Below are 21,029 nucleotides of genomic sequence, written 5' to 3'. Positions count from 1 at the left end.
TGGGTCCGATTTGCTGGAAACCAGGTTTCCTGGGGGGCAATGCAGAAAGCAAGTGTAAAGCTCCCATAGCTCAGCCGGGCGGTGGAAAAAACTGCCCCAATTCCCCTGGAGGATGACGTCGTCGTGAGACTGAAAAGGCATGGAACATTCAATGAGGCAGTTTACGCCTCAGGGTCACCTGCTGCCACTGATTTATTGCCTGAGCAGTCTATATCCATTGTGTCTGAGGGTCTGGTGAGATCTAGGTCCTCAGCGGATGCCAGAATCTCCACCTCATTCGCTGGCGCAGAGCTTGTAGGTAGCGGTGGTGTGGGTGCCACCGCAATTCCCCTGGTCTTGGGGCTTTGGTCCTGGATTTCTCTCACTGCTCCTTGGGTTTCCCTGCCTGGGAAAACTTCACTGATTCAGTCTCTGGGACTGAGGATGATCATGAAGCCCTACGACCAGCTGCTTTTGGGCTCTTCAGCCACTGGCGGGTGTCATCTTTCCCACTAGCAGAAACCTGGGAAGGGAGTGACCCAAGGGACCCCTTCCTAGAGAGGAGCCGAGGAAGACATACACTTATCCTGTGCAGAAGGGGGGACTCAGGGTTTGGGGGGTGGGGGTGGGGGGGGGGGGTGTTGCTCCCGAAGTAGATGGTGCAGGAGCAACAGGGAGGGAAGTGCCACCCACCATGAAGGGGACAGGTGTAGTCTTCTGGCTCTGAGAGGTGACTGGTGTTGGCAGAGCTGATGGGGCTAGAACTGTTGCAGCGCAGTGTAAGACGATGTCATACGTACAGGATGTAGGCATTCAAATTTCCTTTTAGCCACAGTGTAGGTGATTTGGTCCAAGGTCTTGTACTCCATGGTTTTCCTTTCTTTCTAGAGAATCCTACAGTCTGCTGAGCAAGGTGAATGATGCTCTCTGCAGTTGACACAGCTGGGAAGTGGAGCACATGGAGTATTGGGATGGGATGGACGTCCACAATCTCGACATGTGATGCTGGAAGTACAGTGGGAAGACATATGGCCAAACTTCCAGCATTTAAAGCAGCTCATTGGAGGAGGGATATAGGACTTTACATCACAACGGTAGACCATTACCTCGACATTCTCGGGTAATGTATCACTCTCAAAGGCCAAGATAAAGGCACCAGTGGGAACCTGATTATCCCTCGGACCCCGCTGGAGATGGTAAACAAAATGTACACCTCACCACTCTAAATTGGCGCACAGCTCATCGTCAAGACTGTAAAAGAATGTCCCTGCGAAATATGATACCCTGGACCATATTTAAGCTCTTATGGGGCATGGTGGTTACAGAAACATCCCCCAGCTTGTCACAAGTGAGCAACACCCATGACTGGGCAGAGGATGCTGTTTTCATCGAGACTGATGCAGATCTCATTTTGGACAAGCCCTCCATCTCCCCAAACTTGTCCTCTAAATGCTCTATAAAAAAGTGAGGCTTCATCAAGACAAAGGAGTCCCCATACCAGGTACCAGGGCGAATAAGATTTGCTCCCATCCTTAGCCTGACGTTCCTCACATGGTGTGGTCAGGAAGGGGAACAACTTGGGGTCATACTTCTGTGCATTGAATGGCAGGATGGCCATTGCCACTAGTCGCAATGCCCCAGGGTGACTGGCATCTACACCTTGGCATATGTGAGAAGTTAATGGCGCAGCCATCAGCAGAGCGATCCCTGTGTGGTCATGGGTCTACAACCAACAGGGTACATGATGGCCCCACCACAACAGACTGGCTACCGTGCTGGATATCAGGTGCAACCAAGCAAACACGTTCATCATCATCATCAGCGTAGAAAATGATACTGCACATTTATTTTTTGGTTTTAGGGAGCAAAACTGCTATGGTCATTAGCGCCCGGTCCGTGACTTAGGAAACAGTAAAAAACCGAAAATGGAAACCAGCAGCAATGGGAACGAAAGTCATAAAATTGGAGAAACTAAAAGCAGAAGGAAGGCTTAAAATTCCACTACAGAAAGGGGTTGGTTGTCCCCAAAAAAAGCTTCAAATGACTGACGTCAGTTCACTGGCACTAAGAAACTCGAGAACGCGATCGGCTGAGCGCGTGTCATCTGCTAAAATCGATGATACATCAGGCGATAGCTGTAGACGGGAGCGTAACGGATTAAAATAGGGGCACTCAATTAAAAGGTGTCTTACCATCCACAGCTGAGAGCAGTGGGGACAGAGTGGGGGAGGATCGGCGCTTAAAAGATGTCGATGGCTAAAAAGACAGTGCCCTATCCGGAGTCTAGTTAAAATTACCTCCTCCCGACGACGCGTTCGGGAGGAAGAGATCCAAGCACAAGAAAGAGCTTTCACGTCCCGCAATTTATTATGGGGAAGTGTCGACCAATGTTCGTGCCATAAATGAACAACACGACGACATAAAACACTCCGTAGATCGGTGAAGGGAATCGATTGAATAGCTGGCCGAAGAAGAGACTGCAGCCTTGGCTGCAATATCGGCTGCCTCATTTCCACAGATACCAACGTGTCCCGGGAGCCAGAGAAACGCCACCGAGACGCCCCCCAGGTGGAGCAAGCGCAGACAGTCCTGAATCCGGTGGACCAGAGGGTGCACAGGGTAAAGAGCTTGGAGACTGAGGAGAGAGCTGAGAGAATCTGAGCAGATAACGTACTGTATCCACTGATGGCAGCGGATGTAGTGGACAGCCTGGAGAACAGCGTAAAGCTCCGCAGTATAAACCGAACACTGGTCGGGAAGCCGAAAGTGATTTGGGGTATCGCCAACAATGTAGGCACTCCCTACACCTAACGATGTTTTCGAGCCGTCGGTGTAAATAAATGTGGCGTCCGTCATTTGTGCACATAGAACAGCAAATGCCCGATGATAAACAAGTGAAAAGGGGTACCATCCTTGGGAAATTGACAAAGGTCACGGAGCAGGCAGATCCGGGGACGGAGGCAAGGCGGTGCTGTACCCCAAGTTGTCAAGAAGGTTTTAGGAAAGCGGAAGGAAAGAGAATGGAGCAGTTGACGGAAGCAGACTCCCGGTGGTAGTAGGGAGGAGGAGCGGCCTGCATACCCTACATCAAAGGAGGCGTCGAAAAAATGTCATGGGCTGGATTAGCAGGCATGGAAGACAGATGGCTAGCATAACAACTCAGAAGGACTGCTCGCCGATTGGACAGCGGAGGTTCAGCACTCAGCATAAAGGCTTTCCACAGGGCTGGTGTAAAAAGCTCCAGACACTAAACGTAATCCACGGTGGTGGATAGAGTCGAGACGCCGAAGAATAGACGGCCGAGCAGAGGAGTAGACTATGCTTCCATAGTCCAATTTCGAGCGCACGAAGGCACGATAGAGGCGGAGAAGGACCACTCGGTCCGCTCCCCAGGAGGTACCATTCAGGACACGGAGGGTGTTGAGGGATCGCAGACAGCGAGCCGAAAGATAGGAAACGTGGGAGGACTAGCACAGTTTTCTGTCAAACATAAGACCCAAGAATTTAGCGTAATCTGAAAACGGAAGGTTGACAGGACCTAGATGTAAGGAGGGCGGAAGAAACTCATTACGTCGCCAAAAATTAACACAAACGGTCTTACTGGGGGAAAAACGGAAGCCGGTTTGGATGCTCCAAGAGTGGAGGCGATCGAGACATCCTTGAAGACGTCGTTCAAGAAGGCTGGTCCGTTGAGAGCTGTAGTAGATCGCAAAATCGTCCACAAAGAGGGAGCCCGAGACATCAGGAAGGAGACAATCCATAATTGGATTGATGGCAATGGCAAACAGTACAACACTCAGCACGGAGCCCTGGGGTACCCCGTTTTCTTGGGAGAAAGTACGGGAGAGAGCAGTGTTCACCCGCACCCTAAATGTGCGCTCTGCCATAAATTCGCGAAGAAAAAGGGACAGCCGACATCGAAAGCCCCAAGAGAACAGTGTGCGGAGGATGCCTGTCCTCCAACAGGTATCGTATGCTCTCTCCTGATCAAAAAATATTGCTACCGTTTGGCGTTTCCGGAGAAAATTGTTCATGATATAAGTGGAGAGAGCAACAAGATGGTCAACTGCAGAATGATGCTTTCAGAATCCGCATTGGGCAGGTGTTAAAAGACTACAGGATTCCAGCCACCAAGCTAAACGGTAATTCACCATACACTCCAAAACCTTACAGACACTACTCGTGAGACAAATGGGGCGATAGCTAGAGGGGAGATGTTTGTCCTTTCCAGGTTTCGGAACAGGAACGACGATAGCTTCCCGCCATCGTCTGGGAAAAGTACTGTCGGTCCAAATTCGATTATAAAGGCGAAGGAGGTAACGCAGACTATGGGTTGATAAATGCAGCAACATTTGGACGTGGATACCATCCGGTCCTGGGGCGGAGGAGCGAGAAGAAGAGAGTGCATGTTGGAGTTCCCGCATGGAGAAAACAGTATTGTAGCTTTCGCGATTTTGAGAGGAGAAAGCAAGAGGTCGCACTTCCGCTGCATGTTTCTTCGGGAGAAACGCTGGCGAGTAATTTGAAGTGCTCGAAATCTCAGCAAAGTGCTGACCCAATGAGTTAGAAATTGCGACGGGGTCCACTAATGTATCCTGCGCGACAGTGAGCCCAGAGACCGGGGAGAAACTAGGCGCGCCTGAGAACCATCGAAGCCGACTCCAAACTTCCAAGGAGGGAGTAAAGGTGTTAAATGAGCTCAAAGAATTTCCAGCTTGCCTTCTTGCTATCGCGGAGGACACGACGGCATCGCGCACGGAACTGTTTATAGCGGATACAGTTGGCCAAAGTAGGATGGTGGCAGAAAACGCGGAGAGCACGTCGCCGCTCACATATAGCGTCACGGCATGCCTCGTTCCACCAAAGAACTGGGGAGCGCCGGGGCAATTCGGAGGTGCGTTGTATTGAATGTTCCGCAGCTGTAAGAATAACGTCTGTAATATGTGTGACCTCATCGTCGACGCTGGGAAAGTGACGGACATCGAATGTCGCTAGAGACGAAAAAAGTGTCCAATCGGCTTGGGCAAACTTCCAGCGTCGCGGGCGCATATATGGCAGTTGAGGCTGCAGTCTAAGGACACATGGAAAGTGGTCACTCGAGTGTGTATCATCAAGGGCGAACCATTTGAAGCGCCGAGCTAGCGGAACAGTACCGACCGCAAGGTCCAAATGAGATAAATTTGTCGTGGAGCAGACAAAAATGTAGGGACCCCAGTGTTGAGGCAAACTAGATCCGCTTGGTGGAAGACGTCTAGCAATAGTGAGCCACGTGGACAAGGATGTGGAGATCCCCAAAGCGGGTGGTGGGCATTGAAGTCCCCAACCAGCAAATAGGGGGGTGGAAGCTGACCAAGAAGATGAAGGAGATCAGCTCGTGCCATTGTGTGGACGATGGAATGTATACAGTACAAAGAAAGAACATGTATCCGGAAAGGGAAAGACGGACGGCGACAGCTTGGAAGGAAGTGTTTAAATGGATTGGGTGATAATGGAGAGTATCATGGAGAAGAATCACGAGTCCTCCATGGGCTGGAGTGCCTTCAACAGAGGGGAGATCATATCGGACAGACTGAAAATGAGGGAGAACAAAGCGGTCATGGGGACGCAGCTTTGTTTCCTGAAGACAGAAGATGACCGGCGAGTAGGATCGTAAGAGGATCGACAATTCATCCCGATTGGCTCGAATGCTGCGGATATTCCAGTGGATAATGGACATAGGGTGAACATAAAATGGAGGAATGCGAACAAGGTTGCTGTCAACTCAACGACTGCTCAGAGCTTGCGACCGACAGCATGGAATGGCATTCAGCCGAAGGCAGAAGATCCTGATCCATAGGTTGGTCAGGAGCAGCTCCTGCCACCAGCGAACTGTCTGTTGATCGGCCGCCAGCAGTGCGCCTGGGCGACACAGAAGACAGCCGAGGGCGATTTCCGCCAGGTGGTGCTGTAGATGGGACACGCCTTGGCAGAGAAGGAGATGAACTGGGTTTCTTTGTAGCCTTCTTGGAAGTATGATGTTTAGAGGAAGGAGGAACCGATGGTTGGGAAGTTGCGGTACCTAAAAAATCTTCACGAGTATGCTCTTTTTTCAAAGTCTTGGTGTCTGACTTTTGGGCTCAAGATTTAGCAGAACCCGACGAAGGGTGAGCCAGAGAGTGGGCAGGTGAAAGTGGTGAAGTTGAACGGGCGATCTTTGTGCTGGCCGATCTGACGACCGTGGCACTAAAGGTGAGGTCGCAAGTCTGCGTGGCCGCCTCCTTTGTTGGCCGAGGAGAAGCAAGGACAGTGCTGTATTTTCCTGTCTGAGGCACGGTGGGCTGTCGACTGGCGAATAATTTTCGAGGAGCAAAGGTCGACACCTTTTCCTTCACTCTGATTTCCTGGATGAGCTTTTCGTCCTTAAAAACGGGGCAATCTCGAGAGGAAGCAGTGTGGTCACCCATACAGTTGATGCAGTGAGGGGATGGAGGTGGACAAGCACCCTCATGGGCATCCTTGCCACACGTAACACATTTGGCCGAATTGGAACAGGACTGGCTGGTGTGATTGAACTGCTGACACCGATAGCAAAACGTAGGGAAAAAGAAAGAAGGGGAAAGGAAAGAGGAGACGTCTCCAACGCCGCAGCGGAGAAAAGGGTAAAGAGAAGAGGTAAAGAAAAGAGAAGGACAAAGGAAGGATGAAGACATACAAGCAGAGAAGGCGAAGAATGCGGTACATTTACGAGCGTCTGTCTCCGGATGTAGGCACAAACCATACTCCCAGACGGGGAGAAAGGGAAGGAAAGAGCCAGAGGTGAGAGGAGGAGGGGCGAAGATGGGGGAGAGGGAAGGATGCGGAAAAAGAAGGTATGCAGCCCGGAAGGGAAGGAGGGCCACATTAGCTCCTCAGCACATGATGCACAATGCAAGGCGCCCTTCCCAAATTGCCAAGCTCTTAGGAAAAATTTGGAAGAATGGAGGTCAAAACCTACAGGGGACCATCACATAAAGAGCGAAATGTGTGAGATTCCATTTAGTCACCTCTTACGACAGGCAGGAATACCTCGGGCCTATTCTAACCCCCGGACCCGCAAGGGGGCATTCTGCATATGTAAGAGCATTTCTAAAAAAAAAATGTGTTGCCTCAACAACTGATCAGTGAAAAGGGCCAGCATACAGACCTCCCATTATATCACTGGCCTTCATAGTCAAGTCACACTTTTTTGAGGGGGGGCAGAGGGGGATGGTCGGTTCTGAGTGAAGACCCCCACCTGTGTGCATCTCCTTTAAATAACAGCAGTGAATACAGCAATTAAAGCCATGATCTGGGAAGAACACACTGAACATTTTTTAAATATAACTTCAAACTTTGATCCTATACGTAATTTTAAAAACAACCCAAGGTTGTACGTGATGCATGTAAAAGTTACACCCTTGTACAACTGAATGGTTCTTTTGAAACTAAAACTTTGTAGTCCTTTGTGTAAGCTAACATCTTCACTAGTATGGACACTATTGGTATGTGAAATCAAGTGAATGTTTTATTCCAGAATAATGGACATGTAGTATACAACATTTTAAGCTTTCAAGGCTGCTATATTCAGAATACCTGTGCTCCAGATCAGTTCTGTGCAGAAAAATGTACAATCAAACATTGAAAAGTGGGACTAGTTAACAAGGTGTTACTGTGCCGATAGACCAATAACTCCAATAACATGGTGGACATACAAGCCTTATGGAAAGACCCATGGCTAACATAACCACCACCATAAAACATGAGCTAAATAAATTGTAACATACTAATGGGACCTCCAAGTCAAATAGGATTTTGGAGCAGGAATGTCTCGATACAAACACCTTCACACATATTAAAAATTTGAAAATTGAGAATAGGGGTTTCAATCGTAGAGGAAATTTGACTACAGAAAGTATTGGTTGGTTGGTTGATTGGGGTCGAAGGGACCAAACAGCGAATTCATCAGTCCCTTGTCTCAAAGGTGGTCCATGCGGAGGATTTACACCTCAGAATCGTCATAACGATAAAAGGGGCAAAGGCTAAAAAACATAGAAGTGCAGTCGTGTTGCCAATGGTGAAAACAAAAGGAGGGAAGTCAGCAAGTGGGCAATCCCTAGGCTATGCTAGAGGCAGGAAATATCCCACCTCTGATGCAGTATAGGCAAGATCACCTGCTATTCAAAAGCATTCAACCGCTAGAATGTAAAAGTGTGTATTGTAAAGGGATACTAACCAAATCTAGAAAGCGATAAAAACAGAGTAAAAGGGCAGAGAAAAGAGGATCTTGGCCAGGGAGGGGAGTCAGGAATCTCCAAACACAGCTTACAGGGAGAGACCCCAACCCTCACTGCCCTGCCCCTACTCCAGAGGGAGATTAAAAACCTTAGAACTGAAAATAAAAACCACTTTCACAGAGGAAACTGAGAACCAGTTCAACCATCCAGGAATCATCTGCCAATATTAAAGGTAAAGTGCGGGGAAGTCTGTACTTAGTACACAGAGCCAAAAGAAGGGGGCATTCCACCAAAATGTGGGCTACTGACTGGAAGGCTCAACAACCACAAAGTGGGGATGGCTCATTAAGCAAAAGGAAACCATGGGTCAGCCTGGTATGGCTGATGTGGATACAACACAAGCTGGTCGTGGTTGAGTCCTTTCGGAAGAGGCGGAGAAAAGAATGCCAAAGGACATGTGTCAGCTTAATCGCACGAGGTTTATTAGACAGAGAGGTAGCCTCCACAGAGTTGGCCCATGACTGTGCAAAGTGGGATTTGATATGAAGCTGTAAATCTGCTGCAGGTGGTGTTACAGAGAAGGTGGGGTGTGGGGGGGTGGGGGGGGGGAGGTAAGCGACTGTTCCCCAAGCCAAACGATCAGCAAGCAGATTACCTGGGATACCCACATGGCCAGGGACCCAAAGGAAGTCAACAGAACAAGCAGCATGGTGAAGATCAACGAGACAGTCATGGATGGCCGAGACCAAGGGATGGCAGGAAAAACACCGATCAATAGCCTGAAGGCCACTCATTGAGTCCATACGTAACAAAACGCAGTTGAGTTGGGACTGTTTAATAAAGACAAGGGCCAGGGAAATTGCCATCAATTCCACAGTAAACATCCCACATGCAGTTGGCAGGAGACGATTTACCATGCCAATGGAGGATGTGAAGGCGTATCCCACGTGATCAGCAGATTTAGAGTCATCGGAGTAAAAAACAATAGCATCCTGAAACTCCCATAAAAGTCGTCGGAAGAAACAATGGAACACCATCGGCGGAATGGAATCTTTTGGATCTCTGTGGAGATCCCTCCGAATCTGGGGTTGAGGTACTAACCAAGGGGGAGGAGGGGGGGGGGGGTCGGGGGACGTGGGAGACAGGACAAAGAAGGAAGCTGAAAACCATAGCGAAGAGACGCAAGACGTCCTTGGTCTGGGAACAGGATAGAATAGGAAGGATGAGTGGGAGAGTAATGGACAATGATTGTGGACAATGATTGCACAAGAAACCAGAAGCTGGGACCGCTGAACAGAAGGGGGGGGGGGGGGGCGGGAACCCAGCTTCAACCAGGAGACTATGACCGTGTCTAGTAGGGAAGGCACCAGTGGCCAAACGGATACCACGATGGTGGACTGGATCTAGGAGGCGCAGTGTGGAAAGAGCAGCTGAACCATAAACCTGACAACCAGAGTCAAAGCGAGACAGCACTAAAGCCCGATAAAGGAGGAAAAGAGTGGAACGATCCGCATCCCAAGAAGTGTGGGCAAGGAAGCGAAGGACATAGAGTTTACAGAAACATATCTTCAGAAGTCTGATACGAGGCAGCCATGTGAGCTTGTTGTAGGAAAGACGACCCAGGAAACGAAACTGTGGGACCACAGGTAATCATTGAGCATCGAGGTAGAGCTCCAGATCGGGGTGGTCCGTAGTATGGCGACAGAAGTGGACCACCCGCGGTTTTAAAGGAGAGGAGGGTCCATGCAGGGGCATGCCTTACAGCACCCTGAAGCTGCCGCTCTGCAGAGTCCATCGAAGAGGAACTAACCCAAATGCAGAAATCTTCCACATACAGAGCAGGGGTAACCAAAGGACAGACGGAGGCCACAAGTTTATCTATAGCAATGAGGAAAAGAAGTACACTCAATATGGAATCGTGTGGGATGCCATTCTCTTGGGTCCATGGAGAATTAAAAACAGTACCAACCCAAACCCTGAACGACCAATGGAACAGGAACTGGCAGATAAAAATCATGAAGTATACGTAAGATATGATGGAGTCAAGCCATGTCATAGGCCTTGCGAAGGTCGAAAAATACTGCAACCAAATGACAGCACTGGGAAAAAGCCTGCCGAACTGCGGATTCCAAGCAATGTAAATGATCGATCGGAGATCGTCCCTCTCGGAAGCCACACTGGTAAGGGGACAATAGATCCCGAAATTCGAGGACCCAACTGAGCAGACGGGCTACCATCCGTTCAAGTAACTTGCAACCAACATTTGTCAGACTAATTGGCTGATAGCTTTAAACAAACAGTGGGTTCTTACCAGGCTTAAGGACAGGAACCACGATGCTATCCCTCCAATGAGAAGGAAAGTCACCCTGGAGCCAAATACGGTTAAGCACCCAGAGAAGATGTTGTCTTTGTGGAGCACTGAGATGTTGAAACAAATGGTTATGTATGGAGTCTGGGCCAGGGGCCGTATCATGAGAAGAAGAAAATGTGGAAAGAAGTTCCCATTCAGTAAAAGGTTTGTTGTACAATTCTGACTGACAAGGGGTAAAACATAAGGCGGAAGCTTCAGCCTGCTGTTCCTGGTGAAGGAAAGCAGCCGGATAGGAGGTTGATGCTCTTGCTGTTGCAAAATGGGTTGCAAGATGTTCCGCGAGAATCAACGGGTCCGTGCAAAGGCTATCCAGTAGGGCAAGGCCCGGGAGGGTAGACTGCCGATGGCAACCTTGGAGAGAGCAAAGTTTAGCCCATATCCGACAGTATAACTGAGGGAAGAAACAAACAGTTCCCAACACACCCATTTGCTCCGTTTGATTAACTAAAGGGCTTTGGCGCGAAGGCATTGTAAAGGTAATGAGATTGACAGCGGATGGGTGCCTCTTAAGGTGTTGCAAAGCTCGACGGCGATCACAGATGGTGATGGCTGTAATCCACCACAGGACTCGCCGGCGGCGAAAGGGTCCAGATGAGCCTGGGATAGCAAGGCTAGCAGCATGAACAATCATATCAGACATGTCACGTAGGACATCATCAATACAACCTGACAAAGAGGGAGAAAAAACGACCTGTGCAGTATACAGAGGCCAATCAGCGCATTGGAAAGACCAATGAGGCAACGTGTGCTTTGGGGAGAGGGAAGAGAGAGAGAGAGAATCAACGGGAAGTGGTCACTATCGCAAAAGTCATCGTGTGGCGACCAGTGTAATGAAGGGAGGAGGGAGGGAGAAGAAAGAGAAAGATAAATGGCAGCAAAGGTACCATGAGAAGCACTGAAATGAGTAGGGGAGCCATCATTAAGAAGGCACCAGTCGTCAAGAAACTGGTCTATGAGAAGACCCCGACTGGATGGAAATGCACTGCCCTACAAGGGATGATGAGCATTAAAATCCCCGAGAAAGAGGAAGAGAGGAGGAAGTTACTGTAGAAGGGCAGTTAAGGCAGCAGGTGTAAGAGTCCTGTGAGGAGGGAGATACAGATTGCAAACTGTGACCCCAGAGTCCAAGTGCACCCTAACAACAAACGCTTCCAATGCAGTTTGAAGAGGAATCCACATGCTAACAACGTCCGTATGGAGCAACATACAAATGCCACCAGAGGCCCGACCCAATTTCGACGGAAAGCATACAACCCACAGAGGGTCGGTGAGTGATCATCAGTAAAATGAGACTCCTGTAGAACCACACAAGCTGCAGAGTAAGATGAAATAAGGGATTTCAACTCCGGAAGGTGACAATAATATCCATTACAATTACATTGGATAACCACAGAACGGTGTTTCAAATGGGGGAGTGAACAGGCTAAAGCCAGTCATGCTGCCGTGTCACCATCCGTCAGCAACAAAGAGAGGACAACATCCATGAACAGCAGGTCAGAGTCAGGTTGCGAAGGTGGGGACAGGACCTCCGGCAACACCAGAGGCTCCTTGTCCCGGAACTTTTGTTTCATCTTCTTTCTGCTTGCGATCGAGGAGGGCTGTGCTGCAAAAGGGAGCCAACTGCAGCAAGATCTGGAACAGAAAGAGCAGGCGACCTGGGGGCCCACAGAATGCGGTTCTCGTTGGGGTCATGTGGCAGTAGACCTTTGGCCTGGAAGGTGTGCCCTAAAACTGGCAGATGCCGAAGAAGTGGGACACTCCTCCGGCTGGGGAGGGGCAGTGGCACCCAGAGGGGAGGGTGTGGGGACCCCAGGGTAAGGGGGGAGGAGAGGGGTTCGGTACTGGGGTAAGGAAGCTAGACATCATTGACACAGGATGAAGACGTGCATACTTCTTACAAGCCTCAGTGTAGGTTAGATGATCAAGGGACTTATACGCCTGTATCTTCTTTTCCTTCTTATAAGCCGGGCAATCTGGTGAACATGGAGAATGATTGCCATGACAATTAACACACACACAGGAGGGAGAATACAGGAACTCCCCTCATGAAGTGGACGTCCACAGTCACCACAGAGAGGGATCTGCGAACAGCGGGAAGACCTGTGTCCAAAACGCAAGCACTTAAAACATCTCATATACGTCGTGGAATGTACGGCTTCAAATCACATCAATAAACCATAATCCGGACCTTCTCACGGAGAGTATCCCCTTCAAAGGCCAGGATAAAGGCACCTGTATCCATGCGATTGTCCTTCAGACTCTTCTGAACACGCCAAACAAAGTGAACACCCCACCGTCCTAGATTGTCCCTAAGTTCTTCATCAGTTTGAAGGATGAGGTCCCTGTGAAAAATTACACCTCGAACCATATTCAAAGACTGATTTTTCAGGGGGGAGGGTTATGGACATAGGAATTGTGCCAAGATGGTCACAGGCACGAAGGGCTGCAGACTGGGCAGATGAAGCAGTTTTGATCAAGAACAAACCCGTCCGTATCTTGCTCAGAGAGTCCACTTCACCAAACTTTTCTTCAATGTCTTCCGCAAAAAATAAAGGTTTGGTATTGGTGAAAGTATCCCCATCAGTCCTGGTGCAAACCAGATAGCAGGCAAAAGGTTTTGCCCTTGGCCGACGAACCTGACCCCCCCCCCCCCCCCCCCCCCCCCCAGGGGGTAGACATGGAAGGGAAGGCCGAAGAAGCAGCACTAAAAGAATCAGTTCCATTCAAAGAGACGGCCGTAGAAGAACGGCCAGAGTTCTGAACTCTTATGCGTTTCATTTGCGTAGCTTCTGCCCTGATACAACCCACTCTGATCAGGGGCTCTCCCCACGGGCCCCACCCAACAACAGCAACGGCCGTCTGGCACGGCGGTCATTGCTAGGAGTTCTAATGCTCCAGGTTGACAAGCAACCACTCCTAGGCTTACATGAGGTGGTCACACCTCAGGTATCAGAAGTGTGATCCCTGTGTTTTGAGGGGGGCTCAACCGAAAGTGTACATAGCGACTCCACCACATGGGCTGGCTATGTACCCTAGCATCAGACAACAATGTGAGGGAAAAGATGGAATGAACTAGGAGGGCACACGCTGGAGACACTAGGTAAGGTGCTCTTCCCCAAATGGCTCACACTACGGAATAGAAATTTCGTAATGGAGGTCAAACCCCAGAGGGGAACCAGAGAATCACAAAAGGATGAGGTAATTACTCAACAAAACCAAATTGCAAAGCCAACATAACCAGGAGGATAGTGGGGCCAACATAAACAAGGACACCAAGAGAGGGAGAGGAGAGAGCGGAGGGGAAGGAGCAAGGACAGGAAAGGAGAGGGAGGGAAAGGAAATGCAGCCTGGGAAAGAAGGAAGGCTGCAATAGCTCGAGGCCCCGTGCTGGCCACGCACGTCCTCACGAAAGGACCATGAGCCCCCAGGGGAGCAGAAAGTATTGGGTTGGTGCACAAGTTCATAGCATTTTTCCATAAGTTTAATAAACAAAACAGATACACATAACAGAAACTTTGGTCATCAATAAGATATTCTCCTTTACTAGTTACAACAATCTGCCAATGCAACTATAGTAAATCACGTGGTTTTGTGGTGAAGAACTTGTCAAGCCACGTTCGGAGTGCATTTTCATCAGGAAAGAAAGTCCACTTCAAGGTTATTCGATAGAGAGCAGGAAAGACGAACATCGAAGGGCACAAGTTCAGGTAAATACTGTGGGTGTGGAAAGACTTCTCAACGCAACTCCTGTCAGTCTAGTAGAATGCGGACAGAGTTACCATTGAATAGCATCCATTTAGGCAGTCTTCCTGATTGTTCTCAGATTGTGTCTGCATGATGTCTCAGATGTTGACAATAGATGTCACCCGTGATGGTTACATATCAGGGAAGCAACATGTGGTACACCACACCATCACTGTGCTACCAGATGCTTAACATTATCTTTTGTGGACACATGCAGGTCTTTGTAGGGGGAGTTGCTGCTTCATCTGGGCTCACTGATTCCTTTCTTTTCCTTATGTTAGCACAAAAATAACATTTCTCATCACCAGTAACAATACAGGATGTGAATGGTTGGTGTTGTTTGTTAGGGCACAAAAACAACTAGGGTCGTACATGCTCATGTCAAAACTATAGAAAATGAAGACAAGAGAGAGGAGGTAAATATGACTACACGTTAATACCAACCAAAGGAAGAGAAGACAGCTAAAGACAGGGACATGCAGACATAAATGTCTCTAAAATACACCCTAGAGAAACAGAGGTCTTTAACTGAAAATTAAATTCCTTCGCCATATTGCTTCAATGGATAAAAAGTAAAACGTGGTTGACAGCCCGCGTGTCATTCGCTAAAATGGCCAATAACGCAGACAGCAAACACAAACGAGAAAGTAAGTGGTTAAAAAAAAAAAAGGAGCATTCAGTCAGGAAATGGTGGGACCATCAAAGGTTGAGTGCAATGAGCACAAAGTGGTGGGGGAGAGTTGGTGTTGTTCATGAGCCAACTGATGAACAGGCAGAGGTGCACTTATCTCCACCAGCTCATTTTTGTGATTTTGGGTTAGAGCATGCTGTACTCATAAACCTGATTTTTTAACTTTTCCCATTGCATGCAATGTTGCATGATGGTGACTGCTCACAGTTCATCACATCTGACAGATCTCAAGTGCTCTGATGTTGATCAATGCATTTAAACTATCTTCATCAAACCCCAAATTCATCCTAAATGTGGAGAGTCACTAACGTCAAAAAAAAAAACCCTTCTTAAAACAAGAAAACCATCTTCTTGCCATGCTCTGTCCAACGACATAATCCCCATACATGGCACAAATGTTTCTGGCAGCCTTGCTGCTGCCGCCCGTCTACTGAACTCAAACGGAAGACTATGTCTGAATATTCCAGTTTCTTCACTTGTCACTCCATTTTCTAGTGTCCACAGCTCCGCTCACTATCTTCCTATGACAAAATATAAATTCTCAAATAGCAACAGTGAACAACAAATAAATTACAATTGCTAAATTAATCCATAGCAACAAACCTAGGCCTCTTTCTACTCTGCACATCCGTCACCACAATATTTAACAAAAATAGCTTCTTGTCCCAACATTCCTTGCCTCAACGAACTCTCAAACTATCATCTTCCAACCCCCTAGATCTTGGGCTACACAAATTTGAGTGTCACCACCACGTCATAAAAGAAACCTATACAACATGATCTAAGCAACCACTCACATGAAATGATCAACATGTTACAAACAAACAACTGGGAAAAAAACAACCACCACCTATGTAACATACAACTTCAGAGAATATACCAATGGCTTGCACTGTTCATTAGACCCCAAGAAGCATATGTTATTACTATTCAGGCTCCAATTCAGTAAATTTGAATTTGTTACAATTGCTGGGAGATGAAATAATTAAAGAAAAAGTTTTGGAAAGCTTATTATTATGAATTTCATAGCTCATGGTCTGAGATGCATGTCTGACATTGTACTTAGAAGTGGTGAGCAAAGTGTAAATGTTCACATTGTTTGGATTGGAGCTAAAATATGGTCAGACAATTTACCTCTAATCATTGTGAACGGGAATAATGAAACTGGAAGGTCAAAACAGGCATTTTCATCTTAAGAAGGGTGTTAAGACAGCTGTATATTGAAGAATTAACAAAGCAAGGGAAATAAAATTTCAGAAGAGGAATAAAGTTCATGAGGAACATATCACTACTATGGTGGTTCACAAAAGACAATTCAGGCCAAATGAAAGGCATACCTAGAACATCTGCAGAGAGGAACAGCTTAAGGATAGGGAGAAAGAACAAATGGAAAAAAAAAGTTGGTGATGACAGTAGCAGAAACAGCAAAAAAAAATTTTGTTATAGAAAGCGTAATTTACACGTTATGACAAACAATGAAGAAACAAGAAGCAGTTTGGCACAGGGGAAGAACGTTTTCATCAACAGAATGAGTTCTACTGGTTCCATATACTGATATGGAAATAAGGAACAATTTCTGAAGTTGTACATCTGGAGCATAGAATCATGTGGAGGTGAAATATCAAATAACTGAAAATCTAAAGAACAAACCTGAAGCAACATGTTATCAATGAATGTTGAAAATTAAGTGGACAAATAACCTATAAAGTAAAGTTCTTGATAGAATGAGTGACAAAAATAGTTCACAGAAAACCCTTACAGTAAGAAACAGCAGGTTGGTGGGACATCTACTATAGCATTCAGAAATAGTTAATTTGGCATTAGAAGAAGCCGTAGAGCAGTGGTATGAGCAACCAAAGACAAATATTCTAAACACGTGACAGAGGGCGATTGATGTAATAGTGAGGTAGATATGAAAAAAAAAAATCTGCATCTGGTAGGTAAAGATATAAAACAGTATCAAACAAGAATAAGGACAGATTACAATAATATGGGACAGGGGGCACAAATGTAATGATACTTGAACTATCCTCTATACAACCTATTTCAGCTTAAATAGTGAGAAGACCTATTTTGGGGGGGTGGGGGTGGGGGTGGGGGGGGGATGATGATGATGCTATATCAGGATGCATAGCCATTTGGATCTAGTACTCATTCTGTGACTTGCACAGGTTAGTTGGTTGATTTGCAGAAGGGGACCAAACAGTGAGGTCATCGGTCCCATCAGGTTAGGGAAGGAAGTCGGCCGTGCCCTTCCAAAGAAACCATCCCGGCCTTTGCCTGAAGCTATTTCGGAAAATCATGCAAAACCTAAATCGGGATGGCCATAAGCGGGTTTGAACTGTCGTCCTCCCGAAAGCAAATCCAGTGTGCTAACCACTGCGCCACTTCGCTCTGTACTTCCACAGGTATACCTAGGTGACACTTAAGAGAACATGCAGTTCACAGTGCTCTGTAGCATCAAAATTTTATTGATCCCGTTTAATAATATATTGCAAGTACTGTCACTGTTGATGAAAGTACAATCTGAGAGCAGTATCAAGACTGACAAAGAAGATCACCACTTATAAAACCACCATCAGTTTCTCCCCTCCACTCTGAGGACATCATGGTATATTAACAAAACACTAGGCATGCTTGAAAATATATTTACCAAGATCCTACATATCAGAAAATAAACACTACAGGCAACAGCTGTTACACATTGCCTAACGCACACTTTCTAACTTCAAAGTTTATATACAGAAACCAACAACTATACAGGCCTACAGATAATCGGGCTTATGGATAATATGCCCAGAGTTTAAATGTGCCATAAAAGGAAAATTTTTATTGGCAATCACAATATGAGTAGGCTATATTTATATACTGATGTGGAAACAGTTTGATTTCACTGTAGGCCTAAGTGTTTAGAGAAGAATATCAATTACCTACCCTATATTTATTCAAAGCTATTTCCATAATTACCTTACCACATCTTATATGACTGTAAAGACAAACAATAAAATCTGCAACAATGTCTTCAAACCTTTACTACAGTTTTGTGCTGTTGTTGCCTCATTTATACAAAAGGAACAGAGGCATTTTTGTACTGGTACTCCAAACAAGCAATACTGGGAGGAAATACTGGAAATTGTGTGTGTGTTCTTTATTAAAAAAGCTATGAAGTATGAATATCATATCACCGTGTGCTAGGTCAATAGCACTTACTGCAGAGCAAATGCGTTCTCTCTTACACGAATTATTTACTGCAATGTGTCAATAATGATGCAATATATCTTTAGCTTGGCCAGTTACCAATAAGCAAAACGATGATTAAAACCGTGAATCTAAAAATGTAAGAGCAAAATATACACATGAAATGGATTTCGGTGATTGGATGTCACCTGCAAGCAAGGTGAAATGGTCTCTGTTAACCTGTCGGTATTTGTTGTGAAAAAAAATTAGCAATTCATTTGTTCAAGTATCATTTTACAGCGGTGCAGGATTTGTCATCTTAATATGAGGAACAGCATTAATTCATATAAACACAAATGTCAATATATACATGTGTTGGAAGGGGCATTAGACAAATGTCATGTTACCACAACACGTATATTACGACGTACAAGCAATGGTAAAGAAAACGATACAGAATGAACCATAATTTAGCACCATTAACTTACGGCGCTTTTGTAATTAGAAAGCAAACTGTCATAAACCATTAGCCTATGAAATGATTCAGACACATGAAAACCATAACCACTAAACAGTACTAACCACAACTTATCCATGTTCTGCATTTAAATTTTATGAATACAAAGACTTCTACAGCAATACGCAAAACAAAACAGTCACAACTCAAGCACTGCCCACGACGATTTATTTCTCGTGTTTGAAGCAAAACACGATTGCCAATTTAAAACGAAACCGTATATGCGACGAATTTGTATCCTCATATGACTGGAGTAAATGATATATTAAAGTAGTAACACAATCAACATTTCAGTCATTTGAAAGTTAGGAAAATTAGCAAATAAGGAGAAAAATCAACAACTAAATATCGAAGTCAATACGAAAGCGACTGGGAACGACTCCCGTAGACTAGAACTTACGATTCAGTTTTAGTTGACATATTTCCAGACACGTCTAACAAGTGACTTACAATATTTTACAACCAAATGTTCACTTCAAATACTAAACGCAAAACGCTAGTTGCTTGGTACACTAATGGTAATGTTGGCAATATGTTAACGCGCATCAAGCATTTATTTTCAGAGTTTGGTTTTCTAGTTTTACGATTATTTTAGTGAATTATTCTTTACTTCAGAATAGGCCGCAAAACGTCTAGCGACCGTAGCCTACTGGCTTTGTGTTTGTGTAACTCTTGTTCTCAATAAATGACGATAAAAAAATTAAAAAAAAATACATAAACAGAGGGTACACGAAATTCAAGCTACGAAGATGTGACTGTCCGAACAAGTGAGCCTGACTGCTGGAACGTTTATTCATTTCATCATTGGCTAGGTTTTTGCTTTGCCTGTTGCTAAGATGCCAAAAGTGCGGTATCAGTAACCCATAGTAATCTATTATATTACAAAAGGCGACGTTTATCGCTAAACACAGATGCTGCATGTGTTCTGAAACATACACGTTCGTCAGTCATTTGAATCCACTCCTGTTTACCGACCGTCTCTTAAAATTACTAGGCATTACACCTTAAAAATATGAAAACGTGTTGCCCCTGCATCTTTTCTAAAGACAGCTGTCTATTTCCAATAACGCTTCGCTTCAGTGTTTTACTCCATTCAAGTCATTGTCTCCCTCTATAATTTTAACCCTCAACTCATCCTCCGTTGGAATGTTCAGTTGGCAGACGAGAAGATTTGCAGAACATGTAAAGTCTTATAGGAAAATATATTGTCAGATCATTGTGAAGCAAAGCTTCCTAGAAATGATAATATAATAAGAATGTCTGGCAACAAATCAAAATATGTATGGGATATTGTAAAACGTGAAACAGGGAAGATACATGAAGAGCAGGAAACTATTCTTACAAATTTTGATGATATCAAATTTGGCAAAGACGCCCTGCTAAATTACATAAACGATTACTTTATATAAATGCTTTCCAAACACTTAGCTTAAATTTCACTTATCAGGATCTATTTGGGGTTTGCATACAGCATGAGGTTTGTTCCAACTAATGAGTAGGAAGCAGTAAAGGCCTCCAATGCAAAATGTTACCTGGTGTATATGATTTTTCAGTGTCACGTGTAATCCAGACTGCTACACAAATTTCAAAGCCGTTGATTCTCGTTGTTAATTTATCATTCACTGAGCGTATGCTCCCTGAAAGAATAAAAATATCAAAGACAATACCTTTATACAAGTGTGGAAATATGCATAAAGTTGAAAACTCCTCTTGGCATTCTCTAAAGTAGTAGAGAGATTAATGAAACGAAGAACCACCAAGTACTTAAATGGCCACAGCCTGCTGAATGGCAATTGAAAATCAGAGTGGCTTTCAAGTGATAAATGATTACACCGATGAAACAGTTAGTAATTTGGATAACAACAATGGTGCTGAATGAGATTTTCTCTCTGCAGCGGAGTGTGCGCTGATACGAAACTTCCTGGCAGATTAAAACTGTGTGCCCGACCGAGACTCGAACTTGGGACCTTTGCCTTTCGCGGGCAAGTGCTCTACCATCTGAGCTACCGAAGCACGACTCACGCCCGGTCCTCACAGCTTCACTTCTGCCAGTATCTCGTCTCCTACCTTCCAAACTTTACAGAAGCTCAGATCGTAGAGCACTTGCCCGCGAAAGGCAAAGGTCCCGAGTTTGAGTCTCGGTCGGGCACACAGTTTTAATCTGCCACGAAGTTTCATATCAGCGCACACTCCGCTGCAGAGTGAAAATCTCATTCTGGAAACATCCCCCAGGCTGTGGCTAAGCCATGTCTCCGCAGTATCCTTTGTTTCAGGAGTGCTAGTTCTGCAAGGTTCGCAGGAGAGCTTCTGTAAAGTTTG

At 45.9% G+C, this 21,029-nt stretch overlaps 1 protein-coding gene across 2 annotated transcripts in view; it reads right to left on the bottom strand.

The window, feature by feature from the left end:
* Window positions 1–19,240, bottom strand: part of LOC126251427 (eukaryotic translation initiation factor 4E type 2) — an 82,232-nt gene extending 62,992 nt beyond the window's left edge. The window contains exon 1 of one of the 2 annotated variants that reach the window (XM_049951855.1): window positions 19,111–19,240. In XM_049951855.1, coding sequence (XP_049807812.1) covers window positions 19,111–19,130 — 20 coding nt within the window. In that variant the 5' untranslated portion in view covers window positions 19,131–19,240. Of the gene's footprint in view, window positions 1–18,775; window positions 18,912–19,110 lie in introns of those variants that run through there. The other variant, XM_049951846.1, reaches the window with a different exon arrangement.
* Between the last annotated feature and the right edge of the window lie 1,789 nt (window positions 19,241–21,029).

Source organism: Schistocerca nitens, chromosome 1, assembly GCF_023898315.1.
Source record: "Schistocerca nitens isolate TAMUIC-IGC-003100 chromosome 1, iqSchNite1.1, whole genome shotgun sequence".
In the NCBI taxonomy this organism is placed as follows: Eukaryota; Metazoa; Arthropoda; class Insecta; order Orthoptera; family Acrididae; genus Schistocerca; species Schistocerca nitens.
Note: the sequence above shows the minus strand (reverse complement) of the source record. Positions and strands in the feature narration are given on the sequence as shown.